General features: G+C 34.4%; 1 protein-coding gene across 2 annotated transcripts in view; it reads right to left on the bottom strand.

Annotated features, from left to right (window-relative positions):
* Window positions 1-12445, bottom strand: part of pan2 (poly(A) specific ribonuclease subunit PAN2) — a 28239-nt gene extending 15794 nt beyond the window's left edge. For both annotated transcript variants that reach the window (XM_005162345.5, XM_001919965.8), the window contains exons 1-6: window positions 12353-12445; window positions 9956-10247; window positions 7103-7272; window positions 5247-5367; window positions 4557-4634; window positions 2463-2733 (exon numbers count right to left, since the gene is read on the bottom strand). In XM_005162345.5, the coding sequence (XP_005162402.1) occupies window positions 2463-2733; window positions 4557-4634; window positions 5247-5367; window positions 7103-7272; window positions 9956-10237 (922 nt within the window). In that variant the 5' untranslated portion in view covers window positions 10238-10247; window positions 12353-12445. The remainder of the gene's footprint in view (window positions 1-2462; window positions 2734-4556; window positions 4635-5246; window positions 5368-7102; window positions 7273-9955; window positions 10248-12352) is intronic.
* Window positions 12446-17306: the final 4861 nt, after the last annotated feature.

Below are 17306 nucleotides of genomic sequence, written 5' to 3'. Positions count from 1 at the left end.
CTCAGTGAAATGATTACTTTACTACATCCAATCAGCTTGAAATTAAAGAAACAAGCCACGCCCACTGTTTACTCATTTGATATTCCGTTTCTCTAGGAACTGCATCACAATATGAAAAAATGGAGCTTCACAGCTTCTAGTTCATGTGGACTTTAAATGTTCTTTTTTTCATACTATGACACATAAAAAGTGGGCGTGGCTTGTTGTTTGTACCTCAAGATGATTGGATGTAGAAGTAAGCATTTCACTCAGAAAGATCGGGAAAAGGGTTTCAGGTGAGTTCTTACAAACTAACAGGCACTTCCTCCTCACCATTTCTGTATGCTGTCATAGCCACGTCAAAACTGAAAGTTGAAGGGGTGTGGTTAAGTATGTTAGACACACCCCAATACCGCAGACAGAAATCTGAAGTTTTTTTTATTGAAAACAAACAGGAAGTGCGCTTTCAGATTTCAATTAAAGATTAAAATGGAAAAATATTTTCTAAATGACATGCACAGATGAATTGTTCAGTACAAAACTATAGGGATGTAAGCTAGCAAAATCAATATGGTTAGTTTTGATTTCATATGTACTTTAAAGCGAGCATACAGTACTACGCTTCTTCAGAATTTTGTCTGTGAAGTTTCCACTCAAAATACCCCATGAATCATTTATTATAGCTTTAAAAATTGCCCTTATTCGGGTTTGAAAACACGTATGTTTTGTGTGTTCTTTTTAATTGCAAATGAGCTGCTGCTTTCCAAAGGAGGGAAGAGCCTATGGGTGATATTCATTCTAACACTCTCAAAACAACAAAACGAGTAAATCTCACATCCCCAAATGCTAGAAATGACCAAGTCAGAATTATTAGCCCCCTTGTTTATTTTTTTCCCCAATTTCTGTTTAACAAAGAGAAGATATTTTTTCAACACATTTCTAAACATAATAGTTTTATTAACTCATTTCTAATAACTGATTTATTTCTATCTTTGCCATAATGACAGTAAATAATATTTGACTAGATATTTTTCAAGACCATACAGCTTAAAGTGACATTTAAAGGCTTAACTAGGTTAATTAGGTTAACTAGGCAGGTTAGGGTAATTAGGCAAGTTATTGTATAACAATGGTTTGCTCTGTAATAAAAAGCTGAAATAAAACAAATAAGATATTCTCCTGAAGAAAAAATATTATCAGACATGCTGTGAAATTTTCCTTGCTCTGTTAAACATAATTTGGAAAAGATTTAAAAAAAAGAAAAAAAAAATCAAAGGGGGGCTAAAAATTCTGACTTCAACCGTATATATCATCAGTTAATGGTATTAAATCATGTTTGAATGTCTTAATAATTACTTTTTATTTCAGTCAAAGTATGTTTACATTTCCTACTATTTTGGTTAATTTTCAGTTCATTTTAATTCAAGGCAAAAAAAAACAGTATTCAGTATTACGGTTTTAATTTGACTTATTTGACTCAAATTTCACTTAAATGTAACGTAGTTTAAGATCTATGACATCATAGATTTGTATGTGAGGACAAGGTTACAAACTTTTGTTATCAGTTACTTTATTTTTTGTGATTAGAGCTTCATTTGTACTTAAAAAGTTCTCTTTAAAAGACTCTTTTATTTCAGAACTCGCAAACAGAATTTAAAATATATGTTTTAAAGCGAGGAAATTGCAATACACGGCCGGACCGTTGTTCGGCACATTCAGCAAAATCACTTCACGTGACCTACCAAGTAAAAATGTGGACAATATGAGAAGAGCCAAAGCAGAAATGAAAACAAGGTAGAACTTTTACATCCAGTATAGACATGTCAGAAGAAGCCACAAAAAATATCCTCATATAATATTAGTGAGCTTCTGAAAAATTTGATTAAGCAACAACTGAAGACGGAAGAAGAATACTATAGAATAAACAGGCAAGCTCCGAATAAAAATCCCCAAACACAAATACTATCCCACATACAGTTAAACCAAATATTATTTAGACACCTCTTCAAGATTTCTCACATTATCACAGTTAATTTGCTATAGTTTCAAAAATAGGGCCAAATTATGACAAGAACTTACAGCTAAACTAGAAATTAGAGCTAAATAATCCTGTTATTGTCAGATGAATTTTTGATAGATACAGTTTGTAATGGATTACAATCATCTATAAGACAATATTTACACAAAAAATCCCTTTTGCTTTTGTTCAGTCAGTTTTCTTACTGGTATGAACAAATGTTGGTTATAATATGTCACTTTTTATACTTCTGCTATCCTCTCCTACTTATGAAAACAATAGTATTTTGCAAAAGATACAAGAAAAATATTGTGTTTAGTGTCTAAATGTTGTGTTTGGTGTCATTTTTGACTGTATTTTTCATGAAGATTCTTCTTTATGTCATTACATTACAACTTTAACAGTCGCTTTCAGAGATAATAGCTGGATAAACATCACTTCAGACAGAGACACATGTGCATCATACCTGTTTGTGAAATGATGGCCAGGCGGGAGGTGTATGTGGGGATAAAGCGGAGGAATAGGGGGTCCACGTGGACCTGCAATGGGGTGACGGCCCTCATCATGCGCAGATCGTACACCATGAGGAACCGATCACAGGACAGCCCGTTCAGACCGCGACTTGAGAAACCACATGCCGCTAACAGGTTACCGTGAATGTCGAAATCAGACAGGCTGCCGGAGAATGCATCAAACTCGTGCTCCATTTTAAACGTGCGCAGATCACGAAGAGACACCTACAACAAACAATGCACAAATGACCATTAAGAGATTCTTTTCCAAGGATTACAATACACTTTAAATATTACGGTAACACAGTAAAGGGTGTCAATATTTTTTACGTACTTTGAAAAAACATAGGTAAGAGGAAGCATTCATAATCTATAGATTGACGTAAGAGACAACTAAATGGAAGAATAGATGCTAATTTCTTTTGTATATGCTGTGATGTTTTTCTAGTTGTTTTGGAAGATGCTGGTATTCAGCTTGAGTGCTAATTAAAGGCTTTACTAGATTACTAGGTTAACTGGGCAGGTTGGGTTAATTAGGCAAGTTATTGGGTAATGGTATTTTGTTCTGCAGTCAATTGAAAAACTCCAAACTTCCAGCCAAACTAAAAGAAACAAGACTTTCTCCATAAGAAAAATTAAAGAAAATACTGTGATCATTGCCTCGCTCTAACATCACTTGATTCTTTCATTTTGCCTTCAACTGTTTACTTTTGTGAAAATAAAATGTCACAATATGGTCAAATAATATATTCAAGTATTAATGAAGCAACATACTTATATGTATGTACCTGCACTAGTGATATTAATTTTACTATATTTTAAATGATTAAAAGCTTTTTGCTGACAAATGGGGGAAACCTGTCCTTTGAAGGATAATGAAGAAGTAAATTAAATTAAAGGAAAATAAATCAATATTTTATGGGTGAACTGTGATCCTTAACATGTCATCAAATTAAAGGCTTTACTAGATTACTAAAATAATGAGGCAGGTTAGGGTATTTAAGTAAGCTATTGGTTAAGTGTTTTTTTCTGTAGCCATTTGGGGGGAAATGGGCTGAAATAAAAACCTTCAAAATTGTATTTTTTAATGTAAAACTGCTTTTATTCCAGTCGAACTAAAAGAAACAACACTTTTTTCCAGAAGAAAAAATATAATAGGAAATACTGTGAAAATTACCTTGCTCTGTTCAACATAATTTGAGAAATATATTTTTTTTTAATTAAAAGTAAAAGTTCCTCCTCTAACCTCACTTAATTTATTTATTTTGCCTTCGAATATTGGGCCAAATAATATATTTATGTATAAATGAAGGAACATACTTATTCTGAACTGTGCTAGTGGTCATATTACCTTTTTTTAGCATTACATTTTAAGTTATTAAAAGCTTTTTAAAGACAAATTGGTAAAAAGGATAGTTTAAAAGTAAAAAAAATAATAATTTAAAGGAAAATAAATTTGTATTTTAGGATGAACTGTGATCCTTAAATACAGTGTTTTCAGTGTCATAAAATAATCTTTGCTCTAAATATGCCTGGTAAGATTTTTTTACAATATAAACTATGGATGCATCTTTTGTAAATAATGGTAAAACTAGCATCAAAACTTGTTTTTTTTTTTGGCTCAGAAGAAAATGTAATTTAATAGGACATATTGTGATATAGGAAAAATCTTGGCAAATGAAAGTAACTTCGGTTACTAATGAAAGACCTTAATCTTTTTGCATGATTTTAATGAAAGTGATGTTTTAGCTGACGTGGTGAGACAGATAAATCCATGCACGAAAAAGCTCTTCCACTTAATTTTGTGGACAAGATGAAAATTCCAGCCACCGGCTAGTCTGAGCTGAGAAAACGAGGATTGTGTAAATAAACAAAAGGAAAAAGCCCATATGTATTATACCTGTGTTTACAGCTGAAGTGTAGGCAGCACATTCCCACATGAGCTAAGGGCAAAACTTTTTATACACCACATCCCTCTATTCTGTGGGAAAAGCGAAAGGAGGAAACTATTTGTTCCACATCCATTTTCGCTCAGCTGCTGCACTCACCTTGCCAGATGTGTGACCACAAAAGAAGAAACGACTAGTTTGTCTCATGATGGCGACACCAGGCACTTCAACAGTAAACTAGAGTGACAGCAAAAAAGAAATTAGAAAAGAAGTGCAAAAACATGCAGAAAAATTACCCTGTTACTGGATGAATAAACACATGCTATCTAACGGCAATTCGTAACTTTTTGATTTAGTGGCTAATTCGTATGAATTCGTACAATCTCATTTGTCCAAATTAGTATGATTTACTCATCCCCCAATGATGGTTGGGTTTAAGGACGGGGTTTGGTGCCATGCATACTTTTAAAAATGGTAAATTTTTGTATGAATTAGCCACTAAACTGACGAAACCTACAATAGTTACGTTTCCTCGTGAGATCAGGCTGATATACCATACATTTTGTATTTACAAGAAATGTGTACTGTGCATTTATTAAGTATTATATATAAAGTATATATTAAGTATATACATAAAATGCACAAATCGAGCTGCAACCCATCAGTGGGAAACCATAAATTAAACATAATAAACAATTAAACCATAAATAAATATAGATAAATGTTAAAAATGTTAAACACACAAATGACATTTATTGCATTTTAAATAATTCTTTTTTATCTTTTTTTAAAACAACAACAACAACAACAACAACAGTATTTATAAAAGAAAAACAGCAGGCATCTTACTTTTTGAGTTTCCTGCACTGTGGTGAGGTCCAGTTCAGCCACATAGTTCTGCAGGCCTCCCATTAACAAGGTGTTATTTTCAGTAAGAATCAAGCTGTGCATGTCAGCACCCTCCTCCATTCTGAAAACAAAATGCACGAATAAACACTCACACACTGGCAAACACAAGAACATAAAACCTTGTATTGCACTAGACACAGTGTATGCCTGCATTTTATAACATTATGCTCTGAGTTCTGAGATTATACCTGCATTAATGTGATAAATGTACACTACATGACAAAAGTCTTGTCGTTGATCCCAGTTGTAAGAGCAACAAATAATTACTTGACTTCTAGTTGATCATTTGGAAAAGTGCAGAAGGTCGATTTTTCTGATGAATCATCTGTTGAACTGCATCCTATTACATTCAGTATGAGGACACGCAAGAGATCTGCAGAGTGGATGGCAACACCAATGGCCTGAGGTATCAAGGTATCATTAGTGCTGCCCAGCAAAGTCAGACCTTACTGTCCTAATAAAATAATTAAAAATCAAAGCATGATCATAATTTATTTTGGTAAAATAAGTGTAATCTAGAGGCCTTTGTCTTTCATTTAAGCCACTTCTGAAATCAAATGATCAACTAGAAGTCAAGTTATTATTCGTTGTTCCTAAAACTTGGATAAGTGACAAGACTTTAGTCAGGTAGTGTACACTGCAAAAGTTGAACATGGCTTTAATTGAAAAGACTTATAAAAGTGTTACAATAAAATTACAATAAAAAGTTCTATACTAAAAAAGAACAATAACAATTTCCTAAAACTCTCTGCCTGACACTTAAAAATTACTATGACATTTTTGTTGAAATAACTATAATTAATTTTACGTTACCTCCTTAGTTATACACATTACAGCTTAATAATGTTAACATAATTTTCATTGCATTACTTTAGTGCAGGGGTGCCCAAACTTTTTCATAGAAAGGGCCATAAACCAAATATCATTGAGAGCCTTGGGCCGATAAATATAATATACCAAACTATGATGATTGATATGATAAATATTCATATATAAATATTAAATATAAAGATGATTGATTAATATACCAAACTACTTTACTTTAAAGTTACAAGGGGCAATTTATTTAATAATATTTAAAAATAATTAGAAAGACAGCACTTTGAATCGTATTAACTAAGGCAGTATTACTTTTTTAATGATAACTTATTGCAATAAAAACATAAACAATCACATTTAAAACACAGGGGAGTTCAATGCTGAAAACACTACTAGACAAGCAGAATCTGCCTTTACTATGATTTGCTCAAAGTCTCTGCATTGTCCTTTATCTATCAGGTGACATTATACACATTATAAACTAAATTACAACATTTAATTTCAGCTACCTTTTTGGTAGCTAACCAATAAAACAAACAAATAAAAGATTACATTAAATTTGAAATGAATATTCAACTATCATTCTCCCTCTCTTCTCTGATAGGATGGTGGGACAAAATAAATATTACCATGGGCCAACATTGGCCGGCGGGTCCTAGTTTGGGCATCTCTGCTTTAGTGCCTTGAGTGTTAACAAGACATGTTTAGTAGTACATATTAGTATGTTTTTCAGCATGTGGAAATGCTGTTTGTGATGAGTTTGGTTCATTTGACTTCCTCATCATCACCTAGAATTGTTTTTGTCTCTGTATTACAGCGGTGCAATTCTTATATTAATACTTCAATAGGCTCATATATTACAAATGCATTTGTTAATGAATTAAAAGTAGTTCATCGTAATTTAAAAGACGCGGTTACCTAATTTTCCAGTTTTTTAAATGTAAATTGTATGCATTTACTATAGGTGTGCAACTCACGGATAATCAAACATGATAAAACCTCCTCGTGTGAGGCATCTGAGGTTGTTTTTGGTCAGGAACAGCACCCCCGTGTCCATACTCTGGATATGGCGAATGTCGTCAGTCATGTGCACCTGGAAAGACGAGTAGCGGCCCATTGTCGGCCCAAAGAAGGAACTCGCGTGTCCCTGTTACGAAACAGGAAAGAACAAAAGCAAACACACCCAAAGTCAGTAATGCAGCTCCTACTCACGAATAAAGTGACATCACCTCAATGTGGAAGTACATCAGAGATGATGCGGCAGACCACTTTCAAAACCACAGCTGGATTTTTGGAGCGAGAATAAACTTTAGCCTTAAATCTTCCAACTTCAATAGAAGCATTTATTCATTCATGCAGAATTTTTGGAGAAAACACTACTGAGGGAGATTGCTTGATTTTATAGCTCTGAGAGTGTACAGATGATACACACTGCATGATTAATAAAGATTTTGTTTAATAATGTTTTAGAAAGAAGTCTCACCTGGGTGCTTTTATTTCATGGAAAGTATGATGAAAAAAAATTGTTTTTGAAATAATATCATTTAAAAGAGCTATTTTTTTATTTTAATATATGGTAACACTTTACAATAAGGTCCATTAGTAAATGCATTTACTAACATGAACTAATCATGAACAACACATGTACAGCATTTATTAATCATAATTGAACATTTACTAATGCATTATTAACATCCAAACTCATGCTTGTTAACATTAGTTAATGCACCGTGAGTTAACATGAACTCACAATGAACAACTGAATTTTCATAACTAACGTAAATAACATGAACAAATACTGTAGTAAATGTATCGCTCATGTTAGTAAATGCATTAAGTAACATTAACTAATGAACCTTATTGTAAAGTGTGACCGAATATATTTTAGGATGTAGTTTATTCCTGTTATGGAAAGCTGAATTGCCAGTCCTCAGTGTCCTTACAGAATCAATATAATGTGTGAATTTTGTGTTTATTAAACTTTTTTTTGGAAAAAAAATCTTGATTTGTTTATATTCAAATGTTTAGAGTGAGTGTAATAGTTTAATATAAAACAAACTTTTAGCTAAGACAGATTAAACTGATCAAAAGTGACTGAATAGATATTTTATAAAATTGCAAAGCTAAAAAACTACTATTAGAATTAAATATAACAAGCACCATTAATAAAGTGACGGTTCGTCCAAAAATTAAAAAATTTAGTGTTAACCTACTCTCAATTAGGCCATTCAAGATGCAGGAAACAATGTTTAAATTCTTTAAGGGATTAATCATTTCACTTCATAAGACCTTTATGTATCATCAGCAGTCACACTTTTTTCTGTATATATATATATTACTCTTTCAAAAAAGATTTTTTATTTTCCTACTGAAGAAGAAAAAAAAGCTTAAATCATTAAATCTTAATTTTTTCCTCTGCATGAAGTTGAAGCCAGAATTATTACCCCCTCTTTAAACTTTATTTCTTTTGAAAATATTTTCCAAATGATGTTTAACAGAGCAAGGAATTTTTCACAGTATGTCTGATAATATTTCTTCTTCTGGAGAAAGTCTTTTTATTTGGCTAGAATAAAATTTACAGTTTTAATTAAAAAAAAAACATTCTAAGGTCAATATTATTAGCCCCTTTAAGCTTAATTTTTTTCGATAGTCTACAGAACAAACCATCGTTATACAAAACTTGCCTAATTACCCAAACCTGCATAGTTAACCTAATTAACCTAGTTAAGCCTTTAAATGTCACTTTAAGCTGTATGAAAGTGTCTTGAAAAATATCTAGTCAAATATTATTTACTGTCATTATGACAAAGATAAAAGAAATCAGTTATTAGAAACGAGTTATTAAAACTAATATGATTAGAAATGTGTTGAAAAAATCTTCTCTCTGTTAAACAAAAATAGGGGCTAATGTTATCTTATGCATGTATGTGTTTATGTATATATGTGATATTTAACCTTATTATTTCTATACTTATTTAGTGTATAATTATGTTTTCCTGATAATTACATGTTTGGTGAAATGTATCAGTGCCTGATTTTTATGGCATTTTATGCATATATGTATGAATATTATTTCTTATTCTATTTAAAGTGTTATTTTTTGTCTGACCTAAGATGAACCCAATAAAGCAAATGATAAAAAAAATTATATATATATATATATATATATATATATTAGTATTATCATTCAATTATTATTAATGTAATAATAATAGTAATATTAATAATGATAATAATAATAATTAATATTAGAGTGACTTTGTAAGGATCATGTGACTGAAGAATGGAGTAATGAAGCTGAAAATTCCTCTTTAAAATCACTGGAATAAATTATTAAATTAATTGATAAACTACTTTTAAACAGTTATTTTATAGTGCAATAACATTTCACAATTTGTACTGTATTTTTAATTAAATAAATGCAGCCTTGGTGAGCAGGAGAGGCTTATTTTAAAACATTTCAAAATCTGAGAGCTAGTAAAAGCTCACTTCACTTCAAATTACCAACAAATTTACCTTTTTGTGTAAACCATCTCTTTAAAACTGAGCACTTATAATGATTAATTCATAAAAAAATGATAATTACTTCAGCATCATCTGAAGGCCTAAAATTCTGCTTTGCCATCACAAAAATAAATAAATATTTTTTTAAAGTTTGAAAAAAGAAACAGTACACTTAAATTATAAAATAGATTTTACGTTACATAATGTATTTTTGATCAAATAATTGCTTTGATGAGCATAACACACTTCCAAACACCCCAAAATAATCGTAGCATTCTAAACAATCATGCAGCAGTGTAAAAACAGTAATGAATGTGTCTCTTCACCCGGTGGTTCCCCATCCAGAGCAACTCCTCCTGCAGATCGAAGTGTGTGGCTGTCACAGGGATCCCGACTTCAGCTGCCACGCTGTGCAACTCCGAGTACATGCCTTCCACTATGTGCACAGACTCTGACACAGCCAGCCCATCGGGGTCGATCTCCACACCCTGCAGTAGCGCCGGGTCGAGCCGCGGGTCCAGGGAAGAGTCCAGACCGGGCTCCAGGCCACCATGCAGGCCAGGCGCATAATCGCCCAAACCCGGGTCCAGACCCTCGAAGTTCATCATGAGGACGGTGCTGATGGGGTACAAAAAAAAATTGTGAAATTAAGTAATTTAGGTCCCTTATATATATATTTTCCTGTTTGTATGCTTTCACATGAGTATTCCCAACACATCAACCAAAAGTATTTATTTACTGATCATTTTACTGTCCTTATTTTTCCTCATAAATGATTGGTTTCATGGCCCGTTTCACTGCTCTGTTTCCAGTTCCTTCTTAAAATATGGACATAAGCTTAGTATTTTTTTATTCTTCTATACTTTTGGATTAAGATACATAATATACACATATATCTTTACATAATTATATTGTTCTTGCTTGTTTTATAATTAATTTACAAGATAATTTTTTATTAATATACATTTTACTAATACTTCTGCTGTTTGTTTTATCAGTAAAGTAATTATTGAAAACTGAATGTTTCTAGAAATGTTATTAGCATGAAACATCACAGCAGTTAATTAAAACTACATCTGCCGGCAACTAGCTCACTGCAGCTCTCACATGGTCGTCCACTGAAGCTAAGCAAGGCTGCGCTGGGTCAGTACCTGGATGGGAGACCACATGGGAAAGATAGGTTACTGCTGAAAGTGGTGTTAGTGAAAACAGCAGGGGGAGCTCAACCCTGCGGCCTGTGTGGGTCCTAATGCGCAGTATATTGCTAGGTACTCTATACTGCTCAGTGAGTGCCGCAGTGAAATGTTAAACCTGATTCTCTGTGGTCATTAAAAAATCCCAGGATGTCCTTTGAAAAAGAGTAGGGCAGGGGTGGCCAACCATGTTCCTGTGTTCCTGGACAGCCACTTTCCTGCAGATTTCGGTTGCTACCCATATCAAAAACACCAGAACCAATTAGTTACTACCTGAACACCACGTAATAATTACTGGCAGGTGTGTTTGATAAGGGTTGCAACTGAAATCTGCAGGAAGCTGGCTCTCCAGGAACAGGGTTGGCCACCCCTGGAGTAGGGGTTTAATCCTGACCAAATTTGACCACTGGCCTCCTAACCATCCCCATATTGTAATTAGCTTCATCCCTCTGTTTCCTCTCCACCACTCAGCTGGTTGTGTTATCCAGGTGGATGCTGCACACTGGTGGTGGATGAGGAGATCCCCCCCCAAAAAATGTGTGGCTTTGGCTTTGAGTGTCCAGAAAAGCGCTATATAAAAGGAATTATTTTTATTATCATTACATGCACAAAAAGGTTCAGTTTCTATGGATTTATGAGTTTATATATATATATATATATATATATATATATATATATATATATATATATATATATATATATATATACACACACACACACACACACACACACACACACACACACATACATACATACATACACACACAAATTATATATATATATATATATATATATATATATATATATATATATATATATATATATATATATATATATATATATATATATGAACATAATCTTACCTGACTGGAAGAAGTGCCATCAATAGTTTACTCAAACATATGTGTTTAACACAACAAATAAATAAACATATTGTGGGGGTGAAATGGACAGTTTCTTTATTGAACTGTTCTAAATGATAACAATTGAAGGAAATGTTATCTGACCTCCAAATAATGAAATAACTATAAAGATTTTACTCAAAATCATAACTTATAAATCCAGAGAAACTGAAAGAACTGACAAATGGTTTCTCAATTTGCGTGAGAATTTTCAAGCTGTCATAGAGACTTCATAGCAGCTTCTTAAACCCACTGAGCTGCCAAGCATATATCTTTATATCTTTAGTTTAGCCTAACAAGAGACTAGACGACAACAACACTGATTTAGGTAACGTTAGACAGCTCACTTTTTGAAACACAATCAAACTTCCCTGCTTGTTAACTAATCCACGTAAACAAGCTGGAAGTTACATAATCAATGTTTGTAATAGTGTCTATGTGCACTACAAGATAATTATGGTACAATATAAATTGGCCTGCATGACATTATTCTATGAACTGGCGTGCATGACATTTTCCTGTGCATATGACGACTGGCACTTGTGTACGGTTTCATTTAGCTTTCGACAGCATTTCAGAAAGAGTATTACAAGTCCTTCTTTTAATATTTGTACAAGATAAATCATACCTTTAGACTATAGTTATCCTCGTATCCATATGCTCATGCTACTCGCTTCATTCAAAACAAAAACAACCGCGCACTTCCGGGTAAGCCTAATCTGCTTCCGGTATCCTCAACCGGCGCTTTAACTGTGTCACAGATGAAATATTTAAACATCTGTCAGTCATTTAGTCTTTGAAACATTTAATTTAGTAAATAATCTATATTTAATTCTTTAGAAACGTCTTATTTTTTCACAAAAAATCAGTATAACCTAATGTTGTAACTTAATGGTGTGACCCAAAGACATGAGGGCATTTCTTAATACAATTTACTTTAGTTTATCGTCTAATTACACAAACAAAATATAAATCAATAAAAAAAATGGCTGATATGGAAAAATTCCAATGCTATAGGTATTTATTAATGAATTACTACTTTTTTTTACAGTCTATGAGTAGTGTAGTTCAGGGCTGTGGCCGGCCTGGTGAAAGGGATGGTTCTTTTTTCTCAAAAAGTGGACCTTTTTGCAGTTACAGGCCTCATTTAGGCTCGATTTCAGCTGAAATAGCTTGTTGGGTGGTCATATTACCAAAAAAGTACATTTGAAAATTCATGGATAACATCAATAGCCAAATTATTATTGAAATTCATTTTAATATTGGTCACTTTTATTGCGTCAAACCTATTCATTGGTAATTTTTTGTTTCAAGAATAAGGTCCAAGATTTAGAATAAAAGTTACTTGTAGAATATTTTCTCTATTTAAAAACAATACAGTAGCAAAAGATGACTTCACTTACGTCAGATTGTATGTTTTACTGCACAGCTGGATGTTGAACTCGTGAAAAATAATTGTGTGCATTGGACAAAACTGATTAACTGAAGTCACACTGAAGCGACAGCCAACAGAGGATTTCACTTGGTCATAAAACCTTTTTCAATTGGTTATTTTCACTATTTATGATGGCATAGCAATTAAAATAGGACAAATGAGCTCATGTATGGGGAAAAACTATAGATGTTTGTCAGTGAGGGGTGGGTCTTTAGAATCACCCAAACCCCCCTGGCTATGGGCCTGTAGTAGCTTCAAAAGAAACAAGATAAAAAAAAAATCCACGGTATAAAGTCAGCAGCTTATCAGTCACAAATGGTTCATATTCATGGGAGAAATTCTGTGTGTGATCTGCATGCTTTGCTCTCACTTCCTCATTGATAAGTCCTCGAATTGGGGAAACTCTCTCATTCAGGATTCTAAGAAAAGTGGTTTGGTTTATATAGCTGTGGAAGTTCTATAATTTCTATTGCCCTTAATGAAAGAATTGTTTTCAATGAATTTCTGAATGAGAGAATCTACAAGAGGTTTACCTCCCCAAATTCTCGTGAATGTCGATTGTGCTGTGCTGAGAAAATTCCTGTAATTGTGTACTGATGATGTACTGATGACTCTAATTAAAGCAAAGTAGAGGTGCGCTCCAAAAAATACCTTGTTTTACAAGTCAGCTATTACATTTGTGTTTTTGGTACTCTCCAGATCCATGCTTTATTTTCATAAGTCATAAATGATTGGTAATCCTGTCAAAATTCATACAACAATACCCATCACGTTGCCGTGCAGTAGTTCAGCATTGATTCTGTTTTATACATGACACATCATTACATCATCTAACTTCCTGTATCACTTTTGCTATGCCTTTTTTGTGGATCAAAAGTTTGTGTATCTGTTTATACAATGGACAGGTTCAGCTCATCCTTTTGTGTTTCAAAGTAAATAGGAAGCTGTGGACTAAAAGTAATTGTTAGAATATCAATCAGCAATCACATGAGTTTTTGTCTTAATATGCACCGTAGGAAATTAAGGGTTGGATGTCTTTTTTTTTTACTCAGAAAGCTAATTAGATTTAAACCAAATGTAATGTAGCCTAATTGTGATATAAACTCATTAAGTACACCTTACTAGTACCGGGTTGGACCCCCGTTTGCCTTCAGACCTGCCTTAATCCTTCATGGCGTAGATTTAACAAGGTACTGGAAATATTCCTCTGAGATTTTGGTCCATATTGACATGATATCATCACGCAGTTGCTGCAGATTTGTCAGCTGCACATCCATAATGCGAATCTCTTGTTTCACCACATCCCAAAGGTATCGGATTGAGTTCAGGTGACTGTGGAGGCCATTTGCGTACAGTGAATTTATTGTCATGTTCAAGAAACCAGTCTGAGATTGTTTAAACTTTATGACATGGTCTGTTATCCTGCTTGAAGTAGCCATCAGAAGATGGCTACACTGTGGTCATAAGGGAATGGACATGGTCAGCAACAATACTCAGGTAGACTGTGGCATTGACACGATGCTCAATTGGTACTAATGGGCCCAAAGTGTGCCAAGAAAATATTCCCACCATTACACCACTACCAGCCTGAACTGTTGATAGAAGGCAGGATGGATCCATGCGTACATGTTGTTGATGCCAAATTATAACCGGACAATCCGAATGTCGCAGCAGAAATCGAGACTCATCAGACCAGGCAATCATTTCTCAATCTTCTCTTGTCCAATTTTGGTGAGTCTGTGGGAATTGTAGCCTCAGTTTCCTATTCTTAGCTGACAGGAGTGGCACCCGATGTGCTCTTTAGCTACTGTAGCCCATCTGCCTCAAGGTTGGACGTGTTGTGTATTCAGAGATGCTCTTCTGCATACCTCGGTTGTAACGAGTGGTTATTTGAGTTACAGTTGCCTTTCTATAAGCTCGAACCAGTCTGGCCATTATCCTCTTACCTCTGGTATCAAGGCTTTTGCGCCCACAGAACTGCCGCTCACTGGGAATTTTCTCTTTTTTGGACCATTCTCTGTAAACCCTGGAAATGGTTGTGTGTGAAAATCCCAGTAGATCAGCAGTTTCTGAAATACTCAGACCAGCCTGTCTGGCACCAACAACCATGCCACGTTTAAAGTCACTTAAATCATCTTTCTTCCCCATTCTTATACTTGCTTTGAACTGCAGCAGATCGTCTTGACCATGTCCACATGCCTAAATGCATTGAGTTGCTGCCATTGGCTCATTAGAATTTTGCGTCAACGAGCAGTTGGACGGGTGTCCCTAATAAAGTGGCCTGTGAGTGTATGTTATACATGCTATTTAAGACTATAAAAGTTTGAGAAGAGAGGAAAATGTATATTTCAGTGGATTTTATATTCCTTTATGCTGTGCAATCTTGATAGATTCACCCATAATCTTAGTCTTTAAACATGAAAAAATAGGTAGAATGCGATAGTTTTCACCTAAAAAAATCCTAATGCAGTTTTTTTTTAAAGAAAAAACTAAATTTCACACCTCTTTGTGATAATGTATCTTTTATAGTCTTAAAAACATTGTTAAATGATTATTAAATGCTATGTTATTTGAATTATTTTGTCACTAAAATTCAAACCAGGTTTTATTAAAGGTTCAGGACACCCTGAAGAACTTTTTTTTATATATTAACAGATTTGTGCGTGTTGAGCATCAGTTAAGACAATGTTAGCATCTGTCAGCTTTAATTGTGGGGAAAACTGGATAATTTTGAGCTTTTGTCAGCTAATTTCAGCTACCGGGTTTAAAATGATTTTTGGGGAGGGATCAAAATCAGCGACGTAGCGAAGTACCGCAAGTGCAATGATGACGCGTCAGTTTCTCGTTATTATTCAAAGCGGAGTTTTCTTATCCTATGAGAAGAGCCGCCTGCTTAATTATTCATGAGAGCACGACAGCACATGCTTTCCGAGGGCAAGGCAGACGCAGACGCGCAGTAGCTGTTTATGAAGGCTCGTATGTGTTTGTTTCCATGATCCCCCTGCTGAAAAATCCAGCTTAAACCAGCCTAGGCTGGTTGGCTGGTTTTAGCTGGTCAACCAGGCTGGTTTTAGAGGGGTTTTGGCCACTTCCAGGCTGGTTTCCAGCCATTTCCAGCCTGGTTTTAGCTGGTCAGGCTGGAAAATGACCAGCTAAATCCAGCTAAAACCAGCTTGACCAGCCTAGCCAGGCTGGGAGCCCAGCCAAAACCAGCTATGTCCAGCTTAAACCTGGCAGAGTCAAGCCCGAGCTGTGAGACACGCCACAGTATTTAGCCGTTCATGAAGGCTCATATGCTTTTATTTCCATGATACACGGGGTTTGTTGCATGTTTTTTTCTCCGCGATCATGTCAGGGCCGATCATACAGCAAAGCTGTGTGTGTGATGCAAGCATTTTGTCGGGAGAGCAGCACGAGAATTGGAGAATGGCGGATGTTGTCTTGTGTCAGGAGTTCATTCACATTCAGACACATCGCCGTGCTGCTGTGTTTGCCTAAATCCTCTGATTACCAGCAGGACTAATGGTTAAAATAGACAGGTCAGGAGACCTGCTCCACTGAGTCTGCATTTAGATCTATGATTCAGACCCGGGGATTGAGGGAGAAGTCCTCATTTATAGTGTTTTTATGAACACGATTATCTTTATAATGATATAAATTGTGGTTGCTTGTATATGAAATTACGAATAACAAATGTAGCAGGACATTAAATTACTGTTTATTTCTTTGCATTTTAACTTTGTAAACTATAAATTCATGCGTCTCCTCACTGTTGGTCTCATTTTGTGAGCTAACTGACATCAACAGTTGTTCGCTCCCCCTCTCCCCTGCTGGCCACGCCCACTCCTGCCCGATGCTCGCGGAGCTCCACGCCTTTTCTAAAGTAGACTTTAACCGAAATTGGGGGGTGTTATGGCCCTTTAATTTGCCAACAAGCAGTTTTTAAATAATTTAAAACCAAATATAATGAGATCACTTCATATTTTATACATTTTAAAGTTTAGTTATTTCATTTTACATCTGTTAATTACTTTTAAACCAAATAGGCAATTCAGTTTTCACTAAATAACTTAAAACATTAAAGTAGACACAATAACCTACTACTTGCATTTCCTATGTGCTTTCTTTGTAGGCTATATAAAATCTA

This window comes from Danio rerio, chromosome 23, assembly GCF_049306965.1.
Source record: "Danio rerio strain Tuebingen ecotype United States chromosome 23, GRCz12tu, whole genome shotgun sequence".
Lineage (NCBI taxonomy): Eukaryota > Metazoa > Chordata > Actinopteri > Cypriniformes > Danionidae > Danio > Danio rerio.
Note: the sequence above shows the minus strand (reverse complement) of the source record. Positions and strands in the feature narration are given on the sequence as shown.